The sequence below is a fragment of the Triturus cristatus genome, chromosome 4_1 (genome assembly GCF_964204655.1).
Source record: "Triturus cristatus chromosome 4_1, aTriCri1.1, whole genome shotgun sequence".
In the NCBI taxonomy this organism is placed as follows: Eukaryota; Metazoa; Chordata; class Amphibia; order Caudata; family Salamandridae; genus Triturus; species Triturus cristatus.
Genome location: NC_140585.1, coordinates 1,005,205,211 through 1,005,228,855, shown reverse-complemented (window position 1 = coordinate 1,005,228,855; position 23,645 = coordinate 1,005,205,211). Strand labels below are relative to the sequence as shown.

At 47.5% G+C, this 23,645-nt stretch overlaps 1 protein-coding gene across 1 annotated transcript in view; it reads right to left on the bottom strand.

Annotated features, from left to right (window-relative positions):
* The window catches only part of LRRIQ1 (leucine rich repeats and IQ motif containing 1), a 1,142,626-nt gene that overhangs the window by 1,024,456 nt on the left and 94,525 nt on the right, over window positions 1-23,645 (bottom strand). Inside the window, exon 3 of the mRNA XM_085653925.1 lies at window positions 9,369-9,463. Within this exon, the coding sequence (XP_085510051.1) occupies window positions 9,369-9,463 (95 nt within the window). The remainder of the gene's footprint in view (window positions 1-9,368; window positions 9,464-23,645) is intronic.

Below are 23,645 nucleotides of genomic sequence, written 5' to 3'. Positions count from 1 at the left end.
AATAGTGCTCGATGTCTCAATTTTTGTAGAATTGAACATGTGCATTCAGAACACAACAACTCTGTGTGGGGAGCACAGCATGGCTCACTGTGATATGTAGCAAGACCGGGGAGTAATCATATACTCCTCCACATAGAATTTCAAAGCAGGTTGACAGAGTAGAAGATCCTTGATTATAAAGTAGTCAATGCAGGACAATGTCACATTGACTGGTGAAAGGAAAGTGTAATCTTTGTCCAAGGGGTGTGTGACCCATCACAAATCAAGAAAATTGGTTTTATAGGACATCTCGTAACACAGCCCTTTGAAATGCATTGCATTTGTCTATGGTTCTGGTCCGGTCCAATAACGGATCAATGTTGATGTTCCAAATAAACCCATCATGGTTCCAGACTTACCAAATTTGATGAGTGGTCTGAATATATATGCCAGAAATCTTACCTTACTAAAATTAAGGGTATAGACAAGGTTTAGCACCAACATCTGTCCAGCTGCCCTCAGTTTAACAAAGGTGTGTCTGCTTCTAGTCAGGTCAGGTGGTGGGAACTGGAATGCAAAATGTTCTATGGAATGGTATGCCTACTCCACAATGGTTAGGAACCTCCTGGCCAGTTGGGTGTTGATCCCAACATAGAGGGCGTTGCAGTAGTCCAACTTGCTGGTAATGCATGTGTTGACTGGGAGCCACTTGAAACTTTTCTTGAGCATTTTGAGGGTGTGGATACAGGAGGTGGAGACTGCATGCACTTGGGTGGTCATGGAGAGTTTTTAAAATAACTTTATTGTATATCTTGCAGATTACAATAAAACCTGGTTGTTGGAAGTGGAGGTCGCTGTCGCTTACCGCCGCCACCAAATGCTGGAGGTGTGCTCCCTCGACCCCTCGCTTCAACGTTAGGCTAAGTAAGGACACCGTCTGAGATAGCCCTGCTCATCCCCTTACTAGCTTGGCACGAGCAGCCAAGCTTATCTCCAAGGCACGTGTGTTCAGTATGTGCAAACACGCTCACAATAACCCCATGATGTCATCACAAATAGACTCCACACGAGTATTGAGAAAATTAGTATAATCTTTATATAAGAAATTATACAATACGACCACACGATACAAAATCAACATATAAGAATGGTTAGTATTCTTCCCGGTGGGTTGGTAGGTTTTAATCCCAACCACTGCGTCTAACCAACAGTTGAGCTCTTCGCTAACCGTTTCCCAAAAGCTTAGACCAGTCGTATTGCTAGAAACACACACGTTGCAAAAGGAAAAGATTCTGCAATGCGTAACGATATTCTCTTATACTGTGCAACAGAGAAATAATGCCATACGTAGCGCCACAGTCATGTACTTTGCAATTGAAGGAATAATGCAATGCGTATCACCACCAGCATGCCCTGTACCAGGAAGAAACAAAGCAATGCGTTACGCTACAATCCTGTAAGGTGCAATTAAGAATTAATACACTGCGCCACGTTATACTCAGATACTGTGCACTGACAAAATCATACAATGCGCCACGTTACGATCAAATAAGATGCAAGGAAGAAATAACGCAGTGCGTAGCGCACAGAGTATGAAGTTCGTTAGGCACAAGTGAGGTCAGGCATCATAAGATAGTTCGATAGTTCAGACAATGCAAAGTGTAATACGACAGTTTTACGTGCTCCAGTAAAAGTGTCCCCGTTATGGATCAAATGATGAGACGCAAAGCACTGCTTCCCACTCCAGCCCCAGTACTGCCCCGTCCTGGGTCAGCATGGGCCGGGATCCAAGCCGAAGCAACAGCTCGCGCAGCTGACTGAGCTGGAAACCAAGAGCGTGTCCCTCCGGGCCCGCACCCCACCCCAGGTGTTGATCCATGTTACCTGGGGGCGCGCGATCCCATTCCCCTCCCCGAGGTCAGCGACTTGGGCCTTGATCCAGAACTCTGTCACGGGCTTTGGCGGACTCGGGATGGCGGCTCCGCTCTTCCGTGGTGTACGGACAGCTACTGATGGACTCCGAGGGCCCCGATGACTTGGCCCTCACTCTGGAGGTCTCAGTCCACACCGAGACCTGCCCTCAGCACAGTGGAGACTTTACTTCAGTTCAGTGCACAGCCTAACCTGGCACTCTTCACCAGCACCTCCGGTTGCACTTCGACACGCACACCGTGCCCTCGAGACTTGCCTCTTCTCTGGTGCTCACGATGATCCGGCGCTCTTCACCAACACTCTGCTTGCACCTTAACACGCACCCTGCGCGTTCGAGCCTCGCCTCTTCTCACGGTGCACATGATGTCCAGGCGCTCTTCCATAATACCCTGGCTGCACCACGACACGCACTCTTGCGCGTCCGAGTCTCACCTCTTCTCCCAGTGCACACGATGTCCAGGCGCTCCTCCCCAACGCCCTGGCTGCACCACAACATGCACCCATGCACGTTGGAGACTCACTTCTTCTTTGGGTGCCTACGAGGCCCAGGCGCTACTCACCGACACCTGGGCTGCACCACGACACGCACCCTTGCACGTCCGAGATTTGCTTGGTCTCCCTGTGCACACCACGACCAGACGCTCCTCACCAACGTCTTGGCCTGCACCACGACATGCACACTGCGCATCTCAGACTTAGCTTACTCCTGCGTGCCCACGATCACAAGGCACATCTTCTAAGGGTCTCAAGCGGCACAGAATACGCACACACCGCGTTGCTTGGAACTTCTCTGGAAACTTTTATGATCCTGTATTTCCAAACAGGGAGCCAGCTCACCTCGGGCCCTTGGGGTTACAAGACACAGCACAGTCTTCTTCAAGCAGGGGGACCCAGTGCCTCCAAGCACAGCCCCAACAGCCTCTGCCTTAGTTAGAACAGCAAACTGCACACCAGTCCCAGATCACGAAGCAAGGATTGGTGTATCCACCACAGTCTCTTCAGTTATTCCTTTTTTAGCAGAGGTTCTTCCTGACCACAGAATGGGTCCAAGCCTTTTCAGTCTCAATCCATATCTGTTTCATTCCAACGTTCATTAGTTTCAGCTCTCATAGTTCTACCCCTCAACGACTTTGAAGTTACTCTGTGCTCAGGGGTCCCTGACCCCTCCCTAAATCAGTTCTGGGTGTCTCCCTCCCAGTGTCACCTCTCTCTCTTTGATACTGGGGGTATGGATCCTTAATCACTCTGCAGGAGATGGGTAAATTGGTTTACAGCACCAGCCCAGGCCTTTTCACCTCCCGGGCTTTTCCTCCCCCTACTCTCCAGATGCAGGGCAGCCTGGTGCTATCTCAACCCCTCCCTGGGTCAAGAACTCTCCCAGCTCCTCTCACTATTGCTTCCAGACAGACAATCCACATTTCAGAAACACACAGAAAGGCTCAGAACACAAAACTCAGCCACTTTCTAAAAGAGTGGTTTACAAACACACAGTGACAAAACCACCTTGACAGAAAGATGTATTATGACACTGAGTTCACACATACCAAACTTCACCTCTCCATTATAAACTGACAGGAAACTAGGCTACCAAACACAACACCCAGCCTCCCCCATTCTGTCCTATGGGCAGAATGGGCTTTCAGCAGTGAAAAACGAAATGGGGAGGTTTTCAATGCCAGAACATAACACACACCTCAGTTTATGTTCTGCCTTTTACCTACAATGCACCCTGCCCAGGGGTTACCTGAGACCTACCACAGGGGTGTCCCATGTATATGTAAAATGGAAAGTCAGGCCTGACAAGTGGTTGCACTTGTCAGGACAACATGCTAATTTAGCATTCTGCGCGCAGGCCCTACACTGAAGGCCTGAGTTCCCTTCTCTGCGCGCCCTTGCATTACTAGCTCTTTCACACACTGTGCACATCACTAGGGACTTTTACTAGTAAGGGAGAGAGGAGTTGGCCTAACGGCTAGGGCGCTCGACCTCGGACCTGGGAAACTGGGTTTGAGTCTCGGTAATGACGCTGAACATCCTGTGATTCTGGACAAATCACTTAATCTCCCCGTGCCTAACAAAGAATGAATGTGTGTCCTAATGTAACGTAACTGGTGCAATATAAAGCGCTCTGATACCTGATTGGATTCGGGTCAAGTTTGCGCTATATAAAACTCTGAAGAAAAAAAAAGGCAGACATGCCAATCATGGCTAACCAATCACCATACTTTTTACATAGGGAACTCCTGTACTTTGACACTGATCAGCAGTGGCAAAGTACCCAAAGCATCAAAATGCAAAGGTGATAGAGGTGAAAAGTCAGGGATAATCACGCCAAGATATGCGAGGTCTAACACTGGTACATTAAAATACTGATATTTCCCATTAAAAGGTCTCTCCTTTATAAAAGTTTGAATACAATACAATTATAAAAATACCAGATAGTTATAGCAAAGGTTAAAATATGTTTGATCAAGAAATTTCATAAGATACTAATACATGAATTGCTGTGAGCATTTAAACAAAATTTTACAGCCTCTTTTATTATCCTCACGTTTAGTTCTCTAAAATGTTTCCATAGATACTTCTTCCAAATGTCCCAAAGGTTTGGGCACAGACCGATTACATGACCCATTGATTCTTCCTTTTAGCCATATAGCCTACATCCAGATACTCCGGAGCAGGTAACATTTCCTGGTCCTTCAAATTGGGAGACTTTAGTATACATTAATCTTAAATCTTAAACATTTCATTTTTTTCACATAGGCTTACAAATCGAAAAGATATATGGTTGTTTTATAGTGGTGTAGGAGTCTAAAACCAAATCTACATGTTTATTTTTCAGTGATACTAAAATGTCTTCCTCACGGCTACTATCCAGCAGAGAGCTGGTCCTGAAGGGTTGGTCGCCAATCATTATGCTCTGGTTTTCAGCTTGCTTAACCAAGTGGGTGTGGGTAAGAGTTTGTCTAGCCACCATGCAAGTTCCATAGGGATGGGTCTCTACCAAAGAGGACAACTTCCATTTTGTGCATGGTGAGTCTTAGGCAGATGGTTTTCATCCAGGTGGTGATTTTGGACACACAGGAAGTGAAATTTGTTTGGATGCTTGGTGTTTTGTCGGAAAGGGAGAGGATGAAATTGATGTCATCTGCATAGGAGAGGACATTGATTCTGTGGGTGAGGATGATGCTGGTGAGTGAGGTTACATAGATGTTGAAGTGAGGTGAGTGATGATCCTTGAGACCCAGGCAAAAGAAGTCAGGCTAACTTACTGGGTGCGAACTGTTAAGAAGGAGTAATTCCAGCAGAGCACAGGGCCTTGCATGACAGCTTCATGAAGGCATTGAATGAGGATGGGGTGGGAGACTGTGTTCAAGGCGAAGAATAGGTCTAGTAGGATAAAGGCAGCTGTGTTTCCTCAATCCATAATTAGCACAATATCTGTGGCATTGGTGCGTGTGGTCTCGGTACTGTGGTTAGACTTGAAACCATATTGGGTGGTGTCGAGGAGGGATTGTCATTGAGGTGAGCAGCTAGTCACTAAATATGATTTTCTCCATGACGTTTGCTGAGAAGGGTACCAGGGAGGTTGGTGGTTGCCTGACATTTTTGGATCTGCTGGGGCCTTCTTTAGGAGTAGGAGTACGCTGGTGTGCTTCTATGCTTCAGAGAAGTTGGCTGTGTTGACCAAGTCATTCTGTATTGGGGTTAGGGCGGTTTTCATGGGGTGAAGTCCTTTGGGAAAGATAAGGTGAGGACAGGCGTCACAGGGTGCTCCAGAGTGTATGGGCTGCATGATAGATGAGATTTTATATGTGGTGATGGTGGGCCAGGCAGTCAAAGTGATTTTCTGTGGGTTGGTCTCAATGAGCAAAAGGGCTGAGAGGGTAAATTGATCTAGCTGGAGTTCGAAGTTGCTATAGATGTTGTTGATCTTGCCTCTGAAAAAGGACAGCTGCGTGCAAAGGTCCTGTGAGGGGATAGCTCACGTGGGAATGCTGCCAGAGAGGAAAAGCCATTCACAGTTTCCTTGGTGCTGTTTTAGATATGGTTGGTCAGAGAGTTTTTTTGGGAAACTCCGATTTGCTGATGGTATCGTCTGAGATCTGCAACACAAAAAGATGATCGAAATGTTGAACATTGTCAAACATTCACCCCCAGTCACAGCTCTGGGTTTAATCCATCGTTATTCAGCTCACTACGCCATTCCAGTTTGGACCCAGCCATATGAAAGTCAGCCTTGATCCTGTGGCCCATGGGAAGAGTCCAGCCCGAACTGCCAGGCCTGGTCCTCCTTGGACCGGAAAACATGCATCCTGGGACCGGTTTCGGGGCTTCACCCCTCATCAGCCAGGCTACCTTGAAACCGGTGCCGTAGCAAGCATGGGACCAATGCCTGGGCATACCATTCCCACTTAAGGTAAAAATGCAACACAAAAAGATGATGGACGGAATGGTGAACATTGTCAGACATTTCCCCCTGGTCATAGACCCGGGTTTAATCCATCAATCTTTTGCTTGCCACGCCATTCCAGTTTGGACCCAGCACAGTGTGCCAAGACCTGGGTCCCTTGCTCACTTTGCCACTGGATTCAAGCTAGCAAGGCTTATGTGGGGTGATACCCTGAAACCGGTCCCAGGATGCTTGTTTCCAGTCCAGGGAACACCTGGCTTGGCAGTTCGGGCTGGACTGTTCCCATGAGGAACAGGGTCAAGTCTGATTTGCATATGACTGGGTCTGAACTGGAGTGGTGAAGTGAGCTAAAGAACGATGATCGATTCAACCCAGATCTGTGACTGGGGATGAGTGTCTGAAAGGTTTCACCACTCCGTCCATCATCTACTTGTATTTGCTTTGTTTGCCCTAAGTTGGCAGGGTATGCCCAGACGTGGGTCCCTTGCTCACTTTGCCACTGGATTAAAGCTAGCCTAGCTGATGATGGGTGTCACCCTGAAACCAGTCCCAGGATGCATGTTTCCGGTCCAGAAAAGACCTGATTAGGCAGTTTGGCTGGACTGTTCCCATGAGGAACAGGGTCAAGTCTGATTTGCACATGGCTGGGTCTGAACTGGGGGGAAGTGAGCTAAATACCTATGATAGATTCAACCCAGATCCATGACTGGGGGTGAGTGTCCATCACCTCCTTGTGTTTGCATCGTCTGAGAGCAGACCTGTAGGTACTCTTATCCACATCGTCATGGTTCAGCGTCCATTTGTGTTCGACGTTCGAGTCGCTTGCAGTGGCCTTTGGGGACTCCGGGTTCTTCTGTATATCAACTTGCTTTTGGCAGTTGTGGTGTTGTGGGAGGTGATCTTGGAGCTCTGAGGCTTAGGTTTCTTATGGGATCTTTATCCAGTCTTGTTGCGTAGATTTAATGGGGGTAATTCTGTGGAGGTGTGGTATGAGCATATGAGCTGGTGAAATTGGCGCGTGGTCCGGGAGGTCGATAGATGAGGGTGCTGCTCAGGGTTAAGTTGTTGGTGGTGTGTAGTTTAGGTGTTCCATGCTATTGGTGGTGTTTGCGGCGATGGTGCGTAGTGTATGTGTTCAAGTCCTCCTCCGGGTCTCTTTGTCCTGTCTTACGATCTTGTATCCTGGTGGGATTGCAGTGGTGATGCCGGCGGCGGAAGTGAGAACAGTCAGGTTTCGGACAGGAGAGCAGGTCTGGTGTGAGGTCATACAGGAGGTCCCAGACTTTGGTGGTGTGTCTGGTGAGAGAACGAGTATTGAGGAGAAGGCAGCAAATGGAGGAAGTAGAAAGGGTCAAGAAGTGCAAGTGATGTGTGTTGCATGTGCCGGGTGGAAAGGGGTGTGGGGCAAGCAGGTAAGTGGCTGGTCACACAGGAGAATGTCCCTTAGACGTTGAACAGCGAGGCACGGCAGCAACACAGGGACGGTCGCCCAGGGTTCAGGTAGAGGGGTAGAGGAGGGTTGTGGCAGGTTAACGGTGCAGGAAGCTTGGGTGGGGTAAGGACGAGGCCATTGAGCAGGCTGCTTGCCTTTAAAGCGCTTTCAGCACATTCATGCAGCAGTTGCCATTAAGTAGGAGCGGGTGGGGGGCGGAGTTTCAGGGGCCGTAAGAAGGGCTAGGGCAAGAGGCAGGAGGGAGAGCTGCACAGCAGAAAGAGCAGGAAAGGCAGTCGTGGGTAGCAAAGAGGAGGGCAGGAGAAGGAATGCAAGGCAAACAGAGGCTAAAGGCGAAAGCGGCAAGAGGCACAAAAGGAAAGAGCATTAAAAAGAAGAAAGGCAAAAAGGAGAGAGCAGTAAAAATCAGCAAAAACACCTGAGGAGTGCGAGATTAGGAATGTCACCGAGAAGGAACAAAAGGGCCAAATGAACGGGAAAGAAAGGTCAGGGAGGCAGTGCGAGTGAGCAGGCCAGAAAAGGGAACATGAGAGTGAGTACCCAAAAGGCAAAAAGCGAGTGAGAAGGCACAGCACACCAAGAGAGCGTGAGAAGGCAGAAAAAGTGGCAAAAAGTGAGAGAAAAAGAGGCAAAGTGCAAGTAGAGAGAGCAGAGAAAGTTCAGAAAATAGGAGAGTTACAAGAGATAAAGGAGAGAGAGCAGATGGGAGAGAAAGCAAAAGAGAAGAATGGGGAGAGAGCAGAAAGGGGGAGAAAGAGAGAAGGAGGGAAGGGAGAACAGAGAGGGGGAAGAGAGATAGAGAGAGAGAGAAAGAGAGAAAGAGAGAGATAGAGAGAAAGAGAGAAAGAGAGAGAGAGAGAGAGAAAGAGAGAGAAAGAGAGAGAAAGAGAGAGAGAGAGAGAGAAAGAGAGAGAAGAGAGAGAGAGAGAGAGAGAGAGAGAGAGAGAGAGAGAGAGAGAGAGAGAGAGAGAGAGAGAGAGAGAGAGAGAGAGAGAGAGAGAGAGACAGACAGAGGAGAGCACTGGAGCTAGGCCATAAGGTGCTGGGTCTGCCCAGCGGACTGGGAGCAAGTAAGAGTGCAAGGCAAGGCCTAGTTAATATGTGGAGCTTCCACCTCAATAACTTCAAGCATGTGAGTCTATGAAAGATCCAATACAGGAGACCAGTATTTTGTAAGCCTTTTAGGATCATAAAACAAAAGAAAAGTAACAATTCTTAGAATGTTTCAGAAAGTTTAATTAAAAGGAAGGTGCATTAAGTGAGACAAACGAGGTCTTGGAAACTCAACTAGTAAGTCAATGTCTGAAGGTGATATTTAGAATTCTTCCGTATCATAATATGGAAATAGTAAATGTTGTTTAGGATTTTCTTGAAGAAAGTACAGACAAAGCCAGATAAATAATGAATGGAATGAAATTCTGAAGCCATGTGACATGGTAAGGGTTGGACTAATTAGGCAATTTGTTTAGTTCTACTTTTATAAAATGTAGTCTTGCAAGGGACCTCACAAGTAGGTAACATCTGTTAATATCACCAAAACTACTGCAACAAATGATCTCTTAACATTTTGGATAGACAAAGACAACGCACCCTTGTCTTCAGCGCTTCGGGATCTTCATTATATTCAGATGCCAATTCAGCCAAGAGGTCAGAGGCATGATGAGGAAGCACTTCGTAGCTGTTACCTAAATGATATATTGTAATGTTAAACATTTGTTGTTAGATTTATTCACCATATTCTAATCATAGAAAGTTACTGAGAACACTGAAAATGAAAGTATAGTCTTTTAGAAATGAAGCAGTGAATGAATACAATGCAGTGCCTGAATTGCACTCATTCACCTGTCTTTATCAATATAATAAACTGCTTCTGGAAAATGTAACATAGCTCCCAAGTGGCCAAGTGTCTTGTGTGAGACCTTCATCCAGGGCGAGCTTCTACCCAAGAGCACTCTGCATTCCAGTATTAGTTTTCCCACTACAGGCTGGCGCCGTTTGTAGCATGGAGCCATATTTGGGAATTTATAAAACAACTCTTAACAGTTGCCCAGTTATTTCTTTCAATTCTTGGTATTAACCAGTTTCGAGCTGACCCTATTTGGGTACTCTTTAGGTTTTGTTTCTATTGTGATCAAACCCAATAGTGCATGAAAAGATGAATGAAAAGGGCCTAACTGATATAAAAGTATACCAGATTAACATCGAAATACAGTTACAGGATACAGTGGACTGCCCTGTTGCAGTACAAAAAAGACCACAATTGCTCTGTGAGAAATTACTTTTAAAAACTCATGTTTAGCACCAGAAATAATATTTTTGCTGCATGCAGAAATTCAGATATAGCCTTCAATAGGAAGCCTCGATTTCTGATCTAATAGTCTAAACTATTATCCTACTATGAAACCTGAATTCCACGAAGTCACCTTCAAAACGTATCTCTTCATATAAATAATCAGAAATAAATTCCACCTGGGTACCTCAGTATTCCAGTATGCTGATGATGAGAGATTGTGTGACAGCCTTTTATGAGTCCAGAGGTAATTATTTTAGCACTTTCTTGAGGAGCTTGAGGGTATGAAAACAGGTGGATGTGACTGTGTTGTGTTCGGTTGGTCAATGAGATTTGGTTTTCAGTCACGATGCCTAGGTCATGGCCAAGTTGGGTAGGAATGAGCTGGTCCAATTTCTACTTTGCAAAGAGGACCACTACTGTTTTATCGCTGTTGAGTTTTAAGAAGTTGACTCTCATCCATTCCAAAACTGCAGACACGCAGCTCATTAAGTTTGCTTCTGTGTTTGAGGTGTCTACCGATGGGGAGACAACGAGGTGCATGCTGTTGACGTATGAGATGATGCTAAGTCTGTGTGTGCAGATGATGTTGCCAAGTGGGGGAATGTTAAATGTTGTACAGTGAAGAGCTCAGTGAGGAGCTTTGAGAGATGTCACAGATGGGAGACAGATTCATTGGAGCTAGGATGACTGTCTGGGTGCTTCCTGAGAGGATGGAGCTGATCCATTGAAGTGCCGAGCTGCAGATTCTAGTCTTGTGGAGGCATTGAATGTGGATGGGTGACGGTGTTGAATGCAGCTGAAAGGTCAAGTAGGATAAGTGCAGCTTTGTCCCCCTTGCCCATGGTGCTGCAGATGTCATTGATGGCAGCTATGAGAGATGCCTCTGTGCTGGGCCTTAACCTGGATTAGGAACGGCCCAGGAAGTAGTTGGCTCTGAGGTGGTCAGCCAGTCAGGTGTTGATGAGCTTCTCTAAGACTTTGGCCAGCTAGGGAAGGAGTGAGATGGGTCTGTAGTTGGCCAGTGTCTTGGGGTCCTCTGAGGGTTTCTTTAGGAGTGGTAAGATGGCATGTTTCCAAGAGTCTGTGAAGTTGGACAGAGAGCCATTGAGAGTGGGTGTGAGGACCGAGTACACAGGGTCAAGTACTTTGGTAAAGACAAAGTATGTACAAGAATCCGAAGGTGCTCTCGAGTGGATGATGTGCATGATGTTGGCAGTTCCCAGTAGAATGGTGACTGGCCAGCAGGTCAGAGCAGTTTCAGGGGTGTTATTGTCACTATAACAGAGAGTTTTCAGGGTGGAGATGCTCGGTTGGGGCACTGGGCGAAGTTGTAGTAGATGGCGTTAATTTTGCTGGTGAAGTAGAGTGACGGATTAGTGCAGAGTTCCTGTGAAGGACTGATGGTTGTGGAGAAAGCAGAAGGGGGTGTGAATTTTTTCACCATAGCAAACATTTATCTTCCAGGAGCAGGAAAGGTAGGTCGTAGCAAGTGCGAGAGGAGTGATACAGGCACTGGAGCAAAAAGTAAGTGAGAAAGCGCAAAAATGGCAAAACAAGCACAAGGTAAGATGAAACAATAAGAAAAGTGAAAAAGAGTGAGAAATGGGGCAAGAGTGAAAGAGTGAGAAACTGTGCAAAAGTGAAAACGAGTGACAATGGAGCAAAAGTGAAAACAGGTGGAAACGGGGCAAAAGTGAAAACAGGTGGAAACGGGGCAAAAGGGAAAATTAGTGGAAATGGGGCAAACGTGAAAGTAAAAAAGAGAGAAAAAGATGGCAAATACCAGAGGTAGAATGACAGATGAGAACGGGAGAGTGAAAACAGAGGCAGAACACATAGGAGTGAGATTGAGAGAGCAGAGAAAGAATGTGTAGGAGTGTAAAAATGAGTCAAGACAGAGCAAAGAGAGGTCAAGAGGTAGTGGAGGGAGGGAGGCTTGGGGGGCCTCAGTCAAGTGAAGCAGAGGTCCGAAAGGGCTGGGCCAGGTCAGAGCATTGGGTACATCAGCAGAAAGCAGGTAAGGCGACCAGGGAGGGTCCAGCAGCACCTCATAAACTTTATTTTTAAAGGAAGACTGCATAAGAGAGATCTTAAAAGAACCTTGATGAGGACATCTTAATCTCGATGACCTGGACTGCTTTTGCTCCCAATGACAATAAAATACATCTATGTTTTTATACAACAGCAAAACTGTAAACAAGCAAATAGTTGACAATATTGTTCCTGTTGCAATGAATCTGTTGTTCCTGTTGCAAAATAGCCTTTTCGTCAAATCCTTGGTCTTTCTATTAAATGAAAATTTTCACCTCAACAGATATAATCACACCATGGCTTAATTCAGCGTCAATCAATCTACAAAAAAAAACCTTCAGTTCAAGGATGATCTAAAAATAAGGGTTGATGGCTTAATCAAATGTTGCTTGAATTAGGTTTGTTCAATTCTTACTGATCTCTTTAAGAAATTGAGTTATTGGTTGGAGGGGGAAGCCCCCTCGGGCAACAACCACAATCTTTGTCAGGGTGAATCACAAGTTAACATGTGCTTAACACTCTGGTTGCTCGTCATAAAAGCAGTCAGGCTTAACTTAGAGGCAATGTGTAAAGTATTTATACAGTACACAAGAAAAGTCCCAAACCAATTTAGACAAATAGAGAACAATTTAATTAATAAAGACATCAACATTAATTAGATCAGTAGAACCGGAGTTATGAATTTCTCATATTTTTTGTGAAATCTAGCACTTAAAAGATCAAAGCGCCAACCACTGATATCTGTGCCAGCTCAAAGTAAAAAGTAAAAGCAGACTCCAATGGAGCACAGGTCGGATACATGAGGTCGATTAGGCTCAATTTCGGTTTACCTTACTGAAGAAAAATCCAGGCGAAGGTAGAGTTTAGCGGGGCAAGGCAGCTGGTTGTGTCTGAGGAGAAGTGGTCGTCGCCGGGGAGCTGCTGGACGAAGTCTCGGTAAATCTGACGACAATGGCGGAAAAAAAGCTCTGAGCAGGAAACGTGGGATTTCCCGGCCAAGGGGGTTGTTGTTGTGGATGAGGGAGCCTGTCACCATCAAGCACAGTGAAGATTTTTACCTTCAGACTTCTAAAACGTTTTGGAAGTCAAAAACCTCCAGCGGGTCGAATCTGCAGGCTGTAGCTAAAGAAGGTTCCACAAGGCGGATACCGTTGCTGAGACGTTCAGCTGAAAGGGATTTGCAGCTGCAAAAAAGAACATAGCGGGAACTACCGCAAAGTCAGGCAGATCAGCAATGCACCTTGGGCAGATCAGCTAACAAGTAAGTACCAGTCTTCTGTTGATTTTGCAGGACGTATTTGGTGAACTGTATTTAAGTTCCAGGTTTTAGAGTTAGGCAGGAGCAGTACCACCAACACTTCTACCAAGGGTCCAGGACTTGGGGGGGCACCACTTTGGGGGTTAAGATATACTGTAGTGGAGACCAGGTGCAGGGTTCAAGGCCTCAGGAGCTTATTATCTCCCTGTGGGTCAACAGGAGGCCAGCCAACTAGACCTTGGAGTTACTTCTGGTGGCCCTGGGTTCAGTAAAATAGTCCAGTTCTCCTTCAAGCAGCCAGGCAGTCCTTCAGGCAGCAAGGCAGTCCTTTGGTAGCAGCAGTGCAGTTCTCCAGTGGCAGGGCAGTTCTTCTGAAGTCTTCCAGACGTTGAGGGGTTACATCTTAAGAGTTTTTCTAATGGTCTAATATGTATACATGGTGACAGCCTTTGTGTGTGAGGGTACACCCTGTCCTACTCACACACATTTGTCTGCTACCAAGACTCCAAGAAGTATGGGGTGACAAAAGGCAAGTGTCAGAGTCCTTTCTGTGGGTTGGAGGCAATGCTTTTGAAATGTAAGTGGGGCAGGGAACAGTTCCGGTCCCTGCCATCCTAGCAAGTTTGCCCATTTTGCCCACACTTAGTCCCCTTTGTCTCAGAGTCTGGGAGGAATGCACAAAGCCTAAAAGCAGGGCCATTCACAGTCTTGTGACCCATGACACTGCTAGAAGGCACAAATAGTGAGGGTAGGAAAATGACAACTATCTAAAAGTGCCAATTTTAGAATTGTAAATCCGACATTACCATTAAAGAGGAATTTAAATTACAATTCACTTTGGTATAAACATAACATTTCTAGGGGGGGGAGGCGTGGCTAACTGCCTAAGATGGCGGACGAAATCCGGTGCGGCTCCGGACCTTAGGGGGAATTATCCTGGTGATCACCGAACAGAGAGCCCACTCGCCACTTCGGGAACGGGACGGCTGCTGTTGCAGCCTCCGGAAGAGATCCTGCCATCTCTATAAAACTGGGCTGCGCTTGTGTGGCCGATCCATACACTCGGCTGTGACCGCGGGGCCTGCGGCCTACCTGAGGAGTGCGTTGGGGCTGAAGGGCCGTGCTTGAAGCCTGCGCCCTGCAGCCTGGATACCGTGCATGTTGCCGTGGGCCCGGATGGTGCCAGCCGGACGGTGAATGGAGCCGGAGTTGTAGAGCTGCCAAGCTGGGAGCTGCCGCGGCGAGGCCGGATCGCTGGAGCGGCACGGCCTGAGGCGGAGGACAGCTGCAGGCGGACGGCGAGGGGGCACATAACAGCTGGCTCTGCGAGAGCAGCGGGTTTCACTAGCACTGTGACCCCTGCAGAGTGGAGGATCGCTGTGACGGGGTCCGAGTGGCGAAAGGACTGGGTTCGCGGAGCGGAAGGCAGCGGACAAAAGGCGGAAAGGGCCGCTGAGCGCTGCTGTACGGAGCTGCGTGGAGACATTCTCTCTTCTCCCCCCTCGCCATGCTGATATTACTACATTGTGGGGGGCGAGACGACGGTGCCCTCCCCCCCTTGGATACTGCTACCGCCTGTTGCATGGGGGATGAGGGGGTCTCTTCCTCATATGCCCACTGTCTCACCCTGTGAGACGCCCTGAACTGCTCCCCTGCTATCACCGGACATTGAGACCGCCGTGGGCGGTGGAGCGAGCACCTCCAGAGCCTCGTGAGCGGTGGAGTGTGCGAAGTATTGGACCCTGCATCACAGAGGGGTATAACTGGATCCAGGAGTTACGGCGCCCCCTGGAGGTGGCCTTTTTGGTGTTTTCAGGACACTAGAGTGTAGAGCAGCGGAGGGCCACAGACAGTGCCGGGCAGTGTTGCGCTTGATGGGCTCACTGCACAAATCCACTTAAGAATACTGGGCCAACCGACGGCTGCCACGGAGGTCACTACCAGCCGCTGGGGATGCCGGGTGTGTGACATGCAGTAGATCTCGCTCCTTGAATGTAGGGGACCGGCTGGCAGACATAAAGGGCAATACTGCCTACCATACCCCAAGTATCGAGCTACACGGCGAGACTGAGATTTGTACGGCACGGCCTGGGAGTATCAGTGGCTACACCCGTGAATCCCCAGAGTGTGACCAGTAGGAACCCACCACCATTGGGACTCATACCCTCCAGGACTGCGCCATTGGGCTGGTGGTACACCGAACAACGTCTCCTCTGCCGCTACCACCCCTCACACACTGGCAGCACCAGCTAACCCTTGGCAGCTATCATGGGAAGACTCAAAGGGAAGGTACTGGACAACACCACGGCTGCGGGGGGCCCTCCGAGACGCCCGGAGATATGGCTAGGCCCCTAACGCCTGGCGCCTCCTCCTCAGAGCCGGGCAATCAAACCCCTGACAAACTCGACCTGATCCTGAAGGAGGTTAGAGAATCGCGCAGAGCAATAGAGCAGCAAATTGGGTCTCTCACGACCAGCCTAAACCTCCTTGGTGCGGATCATGGGAAACTCGCGGACGTAGTCCACGAACAGGAGAAAGCATTATCCAGCATGGAACCTAAACTTGCGGAACATGATACACAAATAAAACAGCTTTAGCAGCAGATCACCGGATTGCAGGACAGAGTCGAGGATGCGGAGGGAAGAAATCGTCGCAATAACATACGCGTAATTGGACTTCCGGAACACAGCGAAGGTACCAAACCTGTGGAGAAGTGTGGCTCAATGGTTAGAGCGCCAGACCCTGATGCAGAGGTCTGGCCCGGGACCAGGGTTCAATTCCCCGCCTCGGCGGGTCTTGGGCTCAAAATTCCACGGACCTGATAATTCTCGCCTCGGTGCCTATTCCAATCATGGAGTCCCACTCTGCAACTCTGGGCAATAGCTTGCTTAATCTCCACAACGGCCCCCAAAACGCTAAAGGATGCCTGGCCTCCACCTTGGGGGTGCCCAGGAGTGGACGCCTCACAGGGAAAGCCAGGATGGGTTCCACAGCGGTATTCGTACAAGCGCCTTGAGACCCTTGTGGGTGAGTAGTGCGCTATACAAGTATCAATTTACAAGTATCAATTTACATTTACCAAACCGACAGACTTTATGGAAACATGGTTCCGAGAATATGTGGCGCAAGATGGTCTATCCCCATACTTCTGTGTGGAGAGGGCACACAGAATCCCTACTGGAGCGCCAAAGGTTGGAGCGCCAAAGGTGGATGCGCCCCCCAGACCGTTGATCGTCAAAATACTTAATTATAGGGACCGCGATGTACTCCTACAAAAGGCGAGAGAAAAACAACAAATCCAATACGAGAACCAGAAGATCTCGCTTTACCCGTCAACGGTCCTCTTTTCAAGCAGTCAAGAAGAAACTGCGGCCTGCCCAACTCAAATACGCACTATTGTTCCCAGCACGTTTGAAAATCATTCATGACCGGAAAGCTTATTTTTTCGACAGCCCGAATGATGCGGTGGAATGGCTGGAGGTGATGGGCCCGGAATCCAGTCAGGAAGGACGATCCGGTTCCCCACGACATGGCCCCACACAATCGCAGAAAAGCGGCACTCAGCGTCACGCTAAGAGCAAGTCAAACACCAAGATAGTCGGCCCAACACACAATCAGCGGTTGAACGGCAGAGCGGAAGCGCTGGCCCTGGCTGGCTCCTTTCGGGAAGGCAACTCTAAGATCTTGTCAGACTCTGATGACAATAACACCATTCACTCAGACTCGGATCACAGCTTCACCCTGTTTCCCTCAGTTACACTCCAAACTGTGGATGATTTGGTAAACAATTGACGTGGTCCAATATGTCATTTCGACTGAACACAATGATGAGACACTATAGTGGGACTACACAGCATGCCTGTATCCTTTTGTTTTAGATCAATTATGCTGCATGATGAAGGTCCATGTTTAATAATAAGGTTACGATCCGGCATGCCATACTGCTCTTCCTCAAATGCATAACTGGAGCCTACAAAGCTTGATAGTAACCTTTTGTTATAGCCAGGTTAAATCCCAGTGGCCCCCTGCAAGGCGATTATGATTGTTTACTGATATACTGGTTTTCCCCCGTGGGCTCTGTCGAGCTACCGGAGCTCAGTAGCTGAGCAATTCTAATATGGCCGGTGGCAGCGACCCCCCACATGGCGAACGCACTGTAGTACTGTTCACAAATGTTGTAGTTCTCTGTTTGGCACAGCACAGTTCAACAGCTGGGCCGAGTATTCTTGGTTTGAAGGGAAAGGGGTACTCCTGGTCTGCAAACATTAATTGGCTCCGTGTTAGACGGAGCCTTGTTCACATTACCTACCTATCATCCCCTAACATCAACACCTTGGGTTCTTATAACTGGTTGACCTGGAATGTGCGTGGTCTGGGGGCCATACACAAAAAGCACCAAGTTCACGCTTATCTTTTAAGGTGGAAGTCCCAGATCGTCTTCCTTCAGGAATCACACCTTACTGACTCGCCTTGAAGACTTGCAAAAAATGGAGGGGGCACATGTGCTCCACTAATTACTCGGCCTTTTCCCGTGGGGCAACAATATGGATCCGTCACGGGGTCCCTTTCAAAGAATTAGATCGCCACGTAGATGAACAGGGTAGATATATACTGTTGAGGGGTACATTAGACGGGCTACCTGTGGTTCTGGGCAGTATTTATGCCCTGAACTTCGATCAAGACAAATTCTTTCAACGGTTGAGCACTGCTCTAGTTGGGTGGGACTTGATTTCCTGGATCCTGGGCGTGGATTGTAATGCTGTTCTAGATGTGGACTTAGATAGCTCTCATCCTCCATTGCATGGCGCTGGCGCCCGTAAACAAGCTGATCTCCTCACAACCTGGCTGAATGGTTGGGAATTGAATGATATCTGGCGACTTCTGCACCCTACACACAGGGAATATTTTTTTTTTTCACCAGTCCACCAACTTCACACAAGGATTGACAGGTTCTTAGGGTCTTGCATACCTACTTCACAAATACACCACTCCACTTATTTAGCTAAGACTTTCATAACCCATTGGAACTCACCCTCAAATGGAGTAGAGTCCCCACCCCAGTCCCCACTTGGAAATAATGGCCTCAGCTCCTAGAAGATACTCCGTTCCATAACACCCTGTCCATGACCATTACAAATTATCTGACGGAAAACTGGAATACAGCCTCCTCTAACCTCGTTGATTGGGATGCGCTTAAAGTAGTAGTGCGGGGTTCAGCAATTGGAACCATAGTAGGGGCCAGACAAGAAATACACCAACGTCTTATAGATATAGAAACCCAAATGACAGACCTGGAGCAAGCAGCGGTGTCTGACCCAGAAAAAAGAGAGTCCTTGCAGGAGGCCCGCATTCGACATGCAGAGATCCTTGAAGATCTCCGTGTCACAGACCATCTGGCCTCTACACAGCGGAAGCATACCGAGGCCGACAAGTCTGGTACGTTGCTGGCCCGGATTCTGCGGGACAACCCAGAACCACCCATTATTACGAGCATTCATGCACCCACCAGGGGTCTGGTGTATACACAAATTGAGATAAATGAGGCCTTTTGTTGCTACTTCAGTAAGTTCTATGCTGCCCCCTCAAATGCTAATGACACGCTACTAGAGGACTTCCTAAATAAACTAACGCTCCCCAATATCACCGACGACACAAAGGAAGACCTTTCTGGTCCCATTACCCAGCATGAAATACTAGCAGCGATTGAAGGCCTCAACCGCAATAAATCCACCGGGCTTGATGGCCTACCCATAGAATTTTATGACACGTATTCAGACACTCTCATCCCTAAATTAGAAGAACTTTATAAGATGGACCTAGACATCGGTTATCTACCATAATCCACTATGCAAGCTCTGGTCGTCTCCCTCCCCAAACTGGGACGAGATGGTACCAATTTAGCCAGTTATCGACCCTTATCGCTACTAGTGACTGAATACAAAATCCTTAGTAAGGCCTTGGCCAACCGCCTCCTGCCCGTCCTAAATACCCTTATGCATAGGGATCAATGCGGATTTCTCCCGGCCCGAAGTACTTCCCTAAACACTAGACGACTACATCATGTCATGGTGGCTACTCCGGTGGAATATACCAACGTGGGCTGTCTAGCATTTGATCTCCGCCAGGCCTTCAACTCCATCACTTGGGGATATATGTTTGCAGCCCTAAGTCTATTTGGTCTCCCTCCAGGTTATCTCCCGTGGATACGTCTGCTCTACACCAATCCCACCGCCAGAGCACGCACTGGGAAGCATATTTCCCATGAATAAACTATACATAGGGGCACTCGACAGGGGTGCCCTCTATCCCCCCTATTGTTTGTTCTGGCACTGGAGCCCCTAGCGATAGCACGACGGCAATCAGCCGAGAGACTGGGGATACCGATCAATGGCACCACACATTTAATCTCAATATATGCCGATGACATCCTCATTTATTTACATGACATGACAGCTAATGTGGAACCCCTTCCCAGTATATTTTTTACCTTTGAGCGAATCTCGGGCTTAGCCATTAATGAGGGAAGTCACACGCCTTTTATTTTTGGGACGGCCCACGCCCGGACATACTTCCTTTTGGCACATACAACCTGCCGATAGCGCAAAACACCTTTAAATACCTGGGGATCCACGTATACAGGGCACAATCTGATCAACTCGATGGCAACTTAATGAGGGCAATCACAGCCATACGCTCAAGTATATCTTTTTGGACATCCTTACCGTTATCAGCAATGGGACGGATTGCCATTTCAAAAATGGTGATGCTCCCCAGGCTTCTATATTTTTTTGTAAATCTACCCCTAGTAGTCCCACAAGCAGTATTCAGAACATTAGATGTACTTCTCCTGGAGCTTATATGGGGGAAAGGCCGGCATAGGGTTAGCCTCAAGAAACTGCAGCTGGAACCCCACAAAGGCGGTTTGGGGGTTCCAGCCCTCAGGGCCTACTACTATGCATGCCAACTGCAGTGGTTATCTTCTGGACAGCAGGCAGAAACCTGCAGGCAATTGGCTACGGACCCCGGGACTTAGAGAGCGGATCCCTCCACAGATTATTGCTCCCCAAAATTAAACTCCCGTCAAAGGGACCTCCCTTACTAACAACCGCACTTCATTGTTGGAAGAAGACCTTACAATATACCTCGGGGGCGACCCCGTATGCGTGGAATATCCCGTTATTAGGCATACCACTTGCTGGAGGTGGACTAACAAAGGTACGACTACAGGACTGGGCGGAGGCTGGAGTAGAGGAGGTCGGATCGCTCTTTGGGGATGGCACACTACTAGATCATGATATGTTTGTGCAAGCCACAGGAGAAATAGATCGCCGTTATCTACTATACGCTGCTGTTGCCCACTACACTAGAGAGACATGGGCAACCCAGCTCATTGAACCGCCACAACATGAGCTAGTACACTTGCTTTACTACATGGGGGAGAGAGGCCACCTAGTGAAATGGCTGTACACCGGTATTAGGGCGCAAGCATCTATCACACTCACTGATCTCCGAGCAAAGTGGGCAGAAGCCACAGACACAGATAGAACTGACAAGGCCTGGGCGAGTATCCTTGAACATCCCAAACGGGTATCTCGTAACGCCAGACTTAAATTTATACAAACTATGGTGCTACATAGGTCCTATTTAACCCCAAAGAGAATCCAGAGCATGTTTCCCGAGGCCCAAAACTGTTGCCCCCAATGCAGGGCAGAGGAAGCGGGCTTTATCCATAGGTTATGGGCTTGCCCCCGCCTCAGTGCTTACTGGGGTGGGGTTCGAAGAGCACTCGAAGAGACCACATATTTAACGATTCATGACAACACTGTGGAATGCCTGCTGGGTCTCCGCAAACGAACCAGCGCCCTAAGGGTCCAGTTGCGCTTCCTCGACCTAGCTCTTATCTTAGCCATAAGAGAGATTACCATGAGATGGAAATCTCCTAGATGCCCCTGTTAATAATGTGGCAAGAGGATACGATCCAATGGTGTGGGGCCGAGAGTGTGGCAATTAGACGTGAGGAGGCGAGAGGACTACGGAAATACCCCATCTCCCTGGAATGGGACTGCATGCTAGAAGATTTTAGAAAGTTAGATTTTACACCTGGTACCGTCACTCTCGACTCCATAATGTAACCATACTACTACATTACACGCGTCACAGACTTGCCAAGGCCATTTCTGAACCCAGACAGCGCGCCACCAACAATTGGTAGCAAAGTGACCTAGACAGATGAATGGTACTAGGCTGAATGCTACAACAACAAAAAAGACAGACCAGGAGAGAGGGTGGGGGGAGGGTAAGGGAATGTTCTAGGTAAAGTAATAGTTCAAATTGCATTTAAAAATGTAATTGCTCCAGGCAATGACTTTGTACCCCATAAGCACGCGTTATTGGTCGTACATGTGCAAAGAATCCATCACGTTGTATTGTTATTCACGCTCAGGCGTAGTACCCTACAAATTAGAATTATTTGGCTAAGATGACACATTAAAACAAAAAAATGAAAATGCCGTAATGTACCAAGTAATAACATTGTAAACACTTTCTGGTGCTCAATAAAGTATGTTAAAAAAAAAAAAACATAACATTTCTACCTCCTCCTAACTAATGGTTAGCACTTAATAAATGTAACAAGGCAACTTAATGTAAGTTTATGGGAGAGGTAAGCCTTACAGTCGTGAAAAACGACTTTAGACGTTTTTCAGTACCAGCGCACGTAAAACGTAAACCCACATTTCCTACTTTTTAAATAGAATGCACCTTGCTTGCCCTGTGAGCCTTTAGGGCCTACCTTAGGGGTGACTTATATGTATTAAAAAAGAAGTGTTTAAGCCTGGCAAAAGGGGTATTCTGCTAGGCCGATATGGCAGTTTAAATCTGCACTACAGGCTGCAATGGCATGCCATATGCATGTTTTAAACTGCTACATTAGTGGCTTTCAGAATGAGTACTGCAGGACCACTAGTGGCATTTAATTTACAGGTCCTGGATGCATGTAGTACCATATACTATGGACATATGTCAATTAGGTGGAGCTCAGTTTTACCATGAGAGCACAAACACTTAAGCACTGGTTAGCAGTGGTAAAGTGCATGCTGTCCTAATGCCAACAACACAAATTCAGAAAACAGGAAGGGTGAAGGCAACATGTTTGGGGGAATACCATGCCAAGGGTTTGAGGTCTAACAATCTCCATAAAACATATTTAACCACTGAAAGAAGGGCTACACACCAGCTGCTGTGTTTGTTTAATCAATAGCAAAAACGGTGACCATTTCACTCCTGCACTTTCTTTTGTAAATGGCTCCCACTGAAGCAAGCTTCTCACTCAGAGCTGCTTGTCTCGCTTACAAAATCATACATATCAAAATATCTTGCTGAGGGGGAATCAAGATATCAGGAATCTCCTATAAGTTTAATGGCCACCCTACGTCTAAAAAGTAAAGCATTCTGGCTATCTCTTTCACCCGCCCAAGCCCCCTAAAATTAGGAGCTTGCTTTCCATTCAAATCAGAATTCTTTACAAAAGCTACACCTTAAATATCTTTCATCATTAATGATACCTAAACTACATCAGTGTATGCTCTACATTACTGTACTTGTCACTGAAATCCGAAATTTAAAGTAACTTCTCCTGCCCTCCCTAAAATGGCAACATATCCCCTGGTGTGTATCCGGAATGGTTTCCTCATGTTTTCTCTCTCATTAGAAACAAATAGATTCTCCTCCATCTCTGTTTAGTTGCAGAGAAGCTTGGATATTCTGCTATAACTACACAACTGTATTACAAAAACAACAATTGATGGACAGAATGCAGAACAATGTCATACATTCACCCCAGTACAGAGATCTGGGCCTAAATCCATCGTTTTTTTGCTCACCATGCCATTCCAGTTTGAACCCAGCCATATGCAAATCAGTCTTGACCCTGTGCCCCATGGGAACAGTCCAGCCCGAACTGCCAAGCCAGGTCCTCCCTGGACTGGAAACAAGCATCGTAGGACCGGTTTCGGGCTTTCAGCCCTCGTCAGCCAGGATAGCCTGATTCCAGTGGCATGGAGAGCAAGGGACTCACGCCTGAGCATACCCTTCCCACTCGGGGTGACAAATGCAAAAACAACAATTGATGGACAGAATGCAGAACAACTGTATTATGCACCAAACAGTAAGTGTAAGCCTTATAAGTAGTTTTATACCACCGGCAACATTTTCTCCTCCTTCTTACGAGTATGCCAACCAATATATTCAATCGCTCAGTTATTCTAAGGTTTATTACAATACTGTA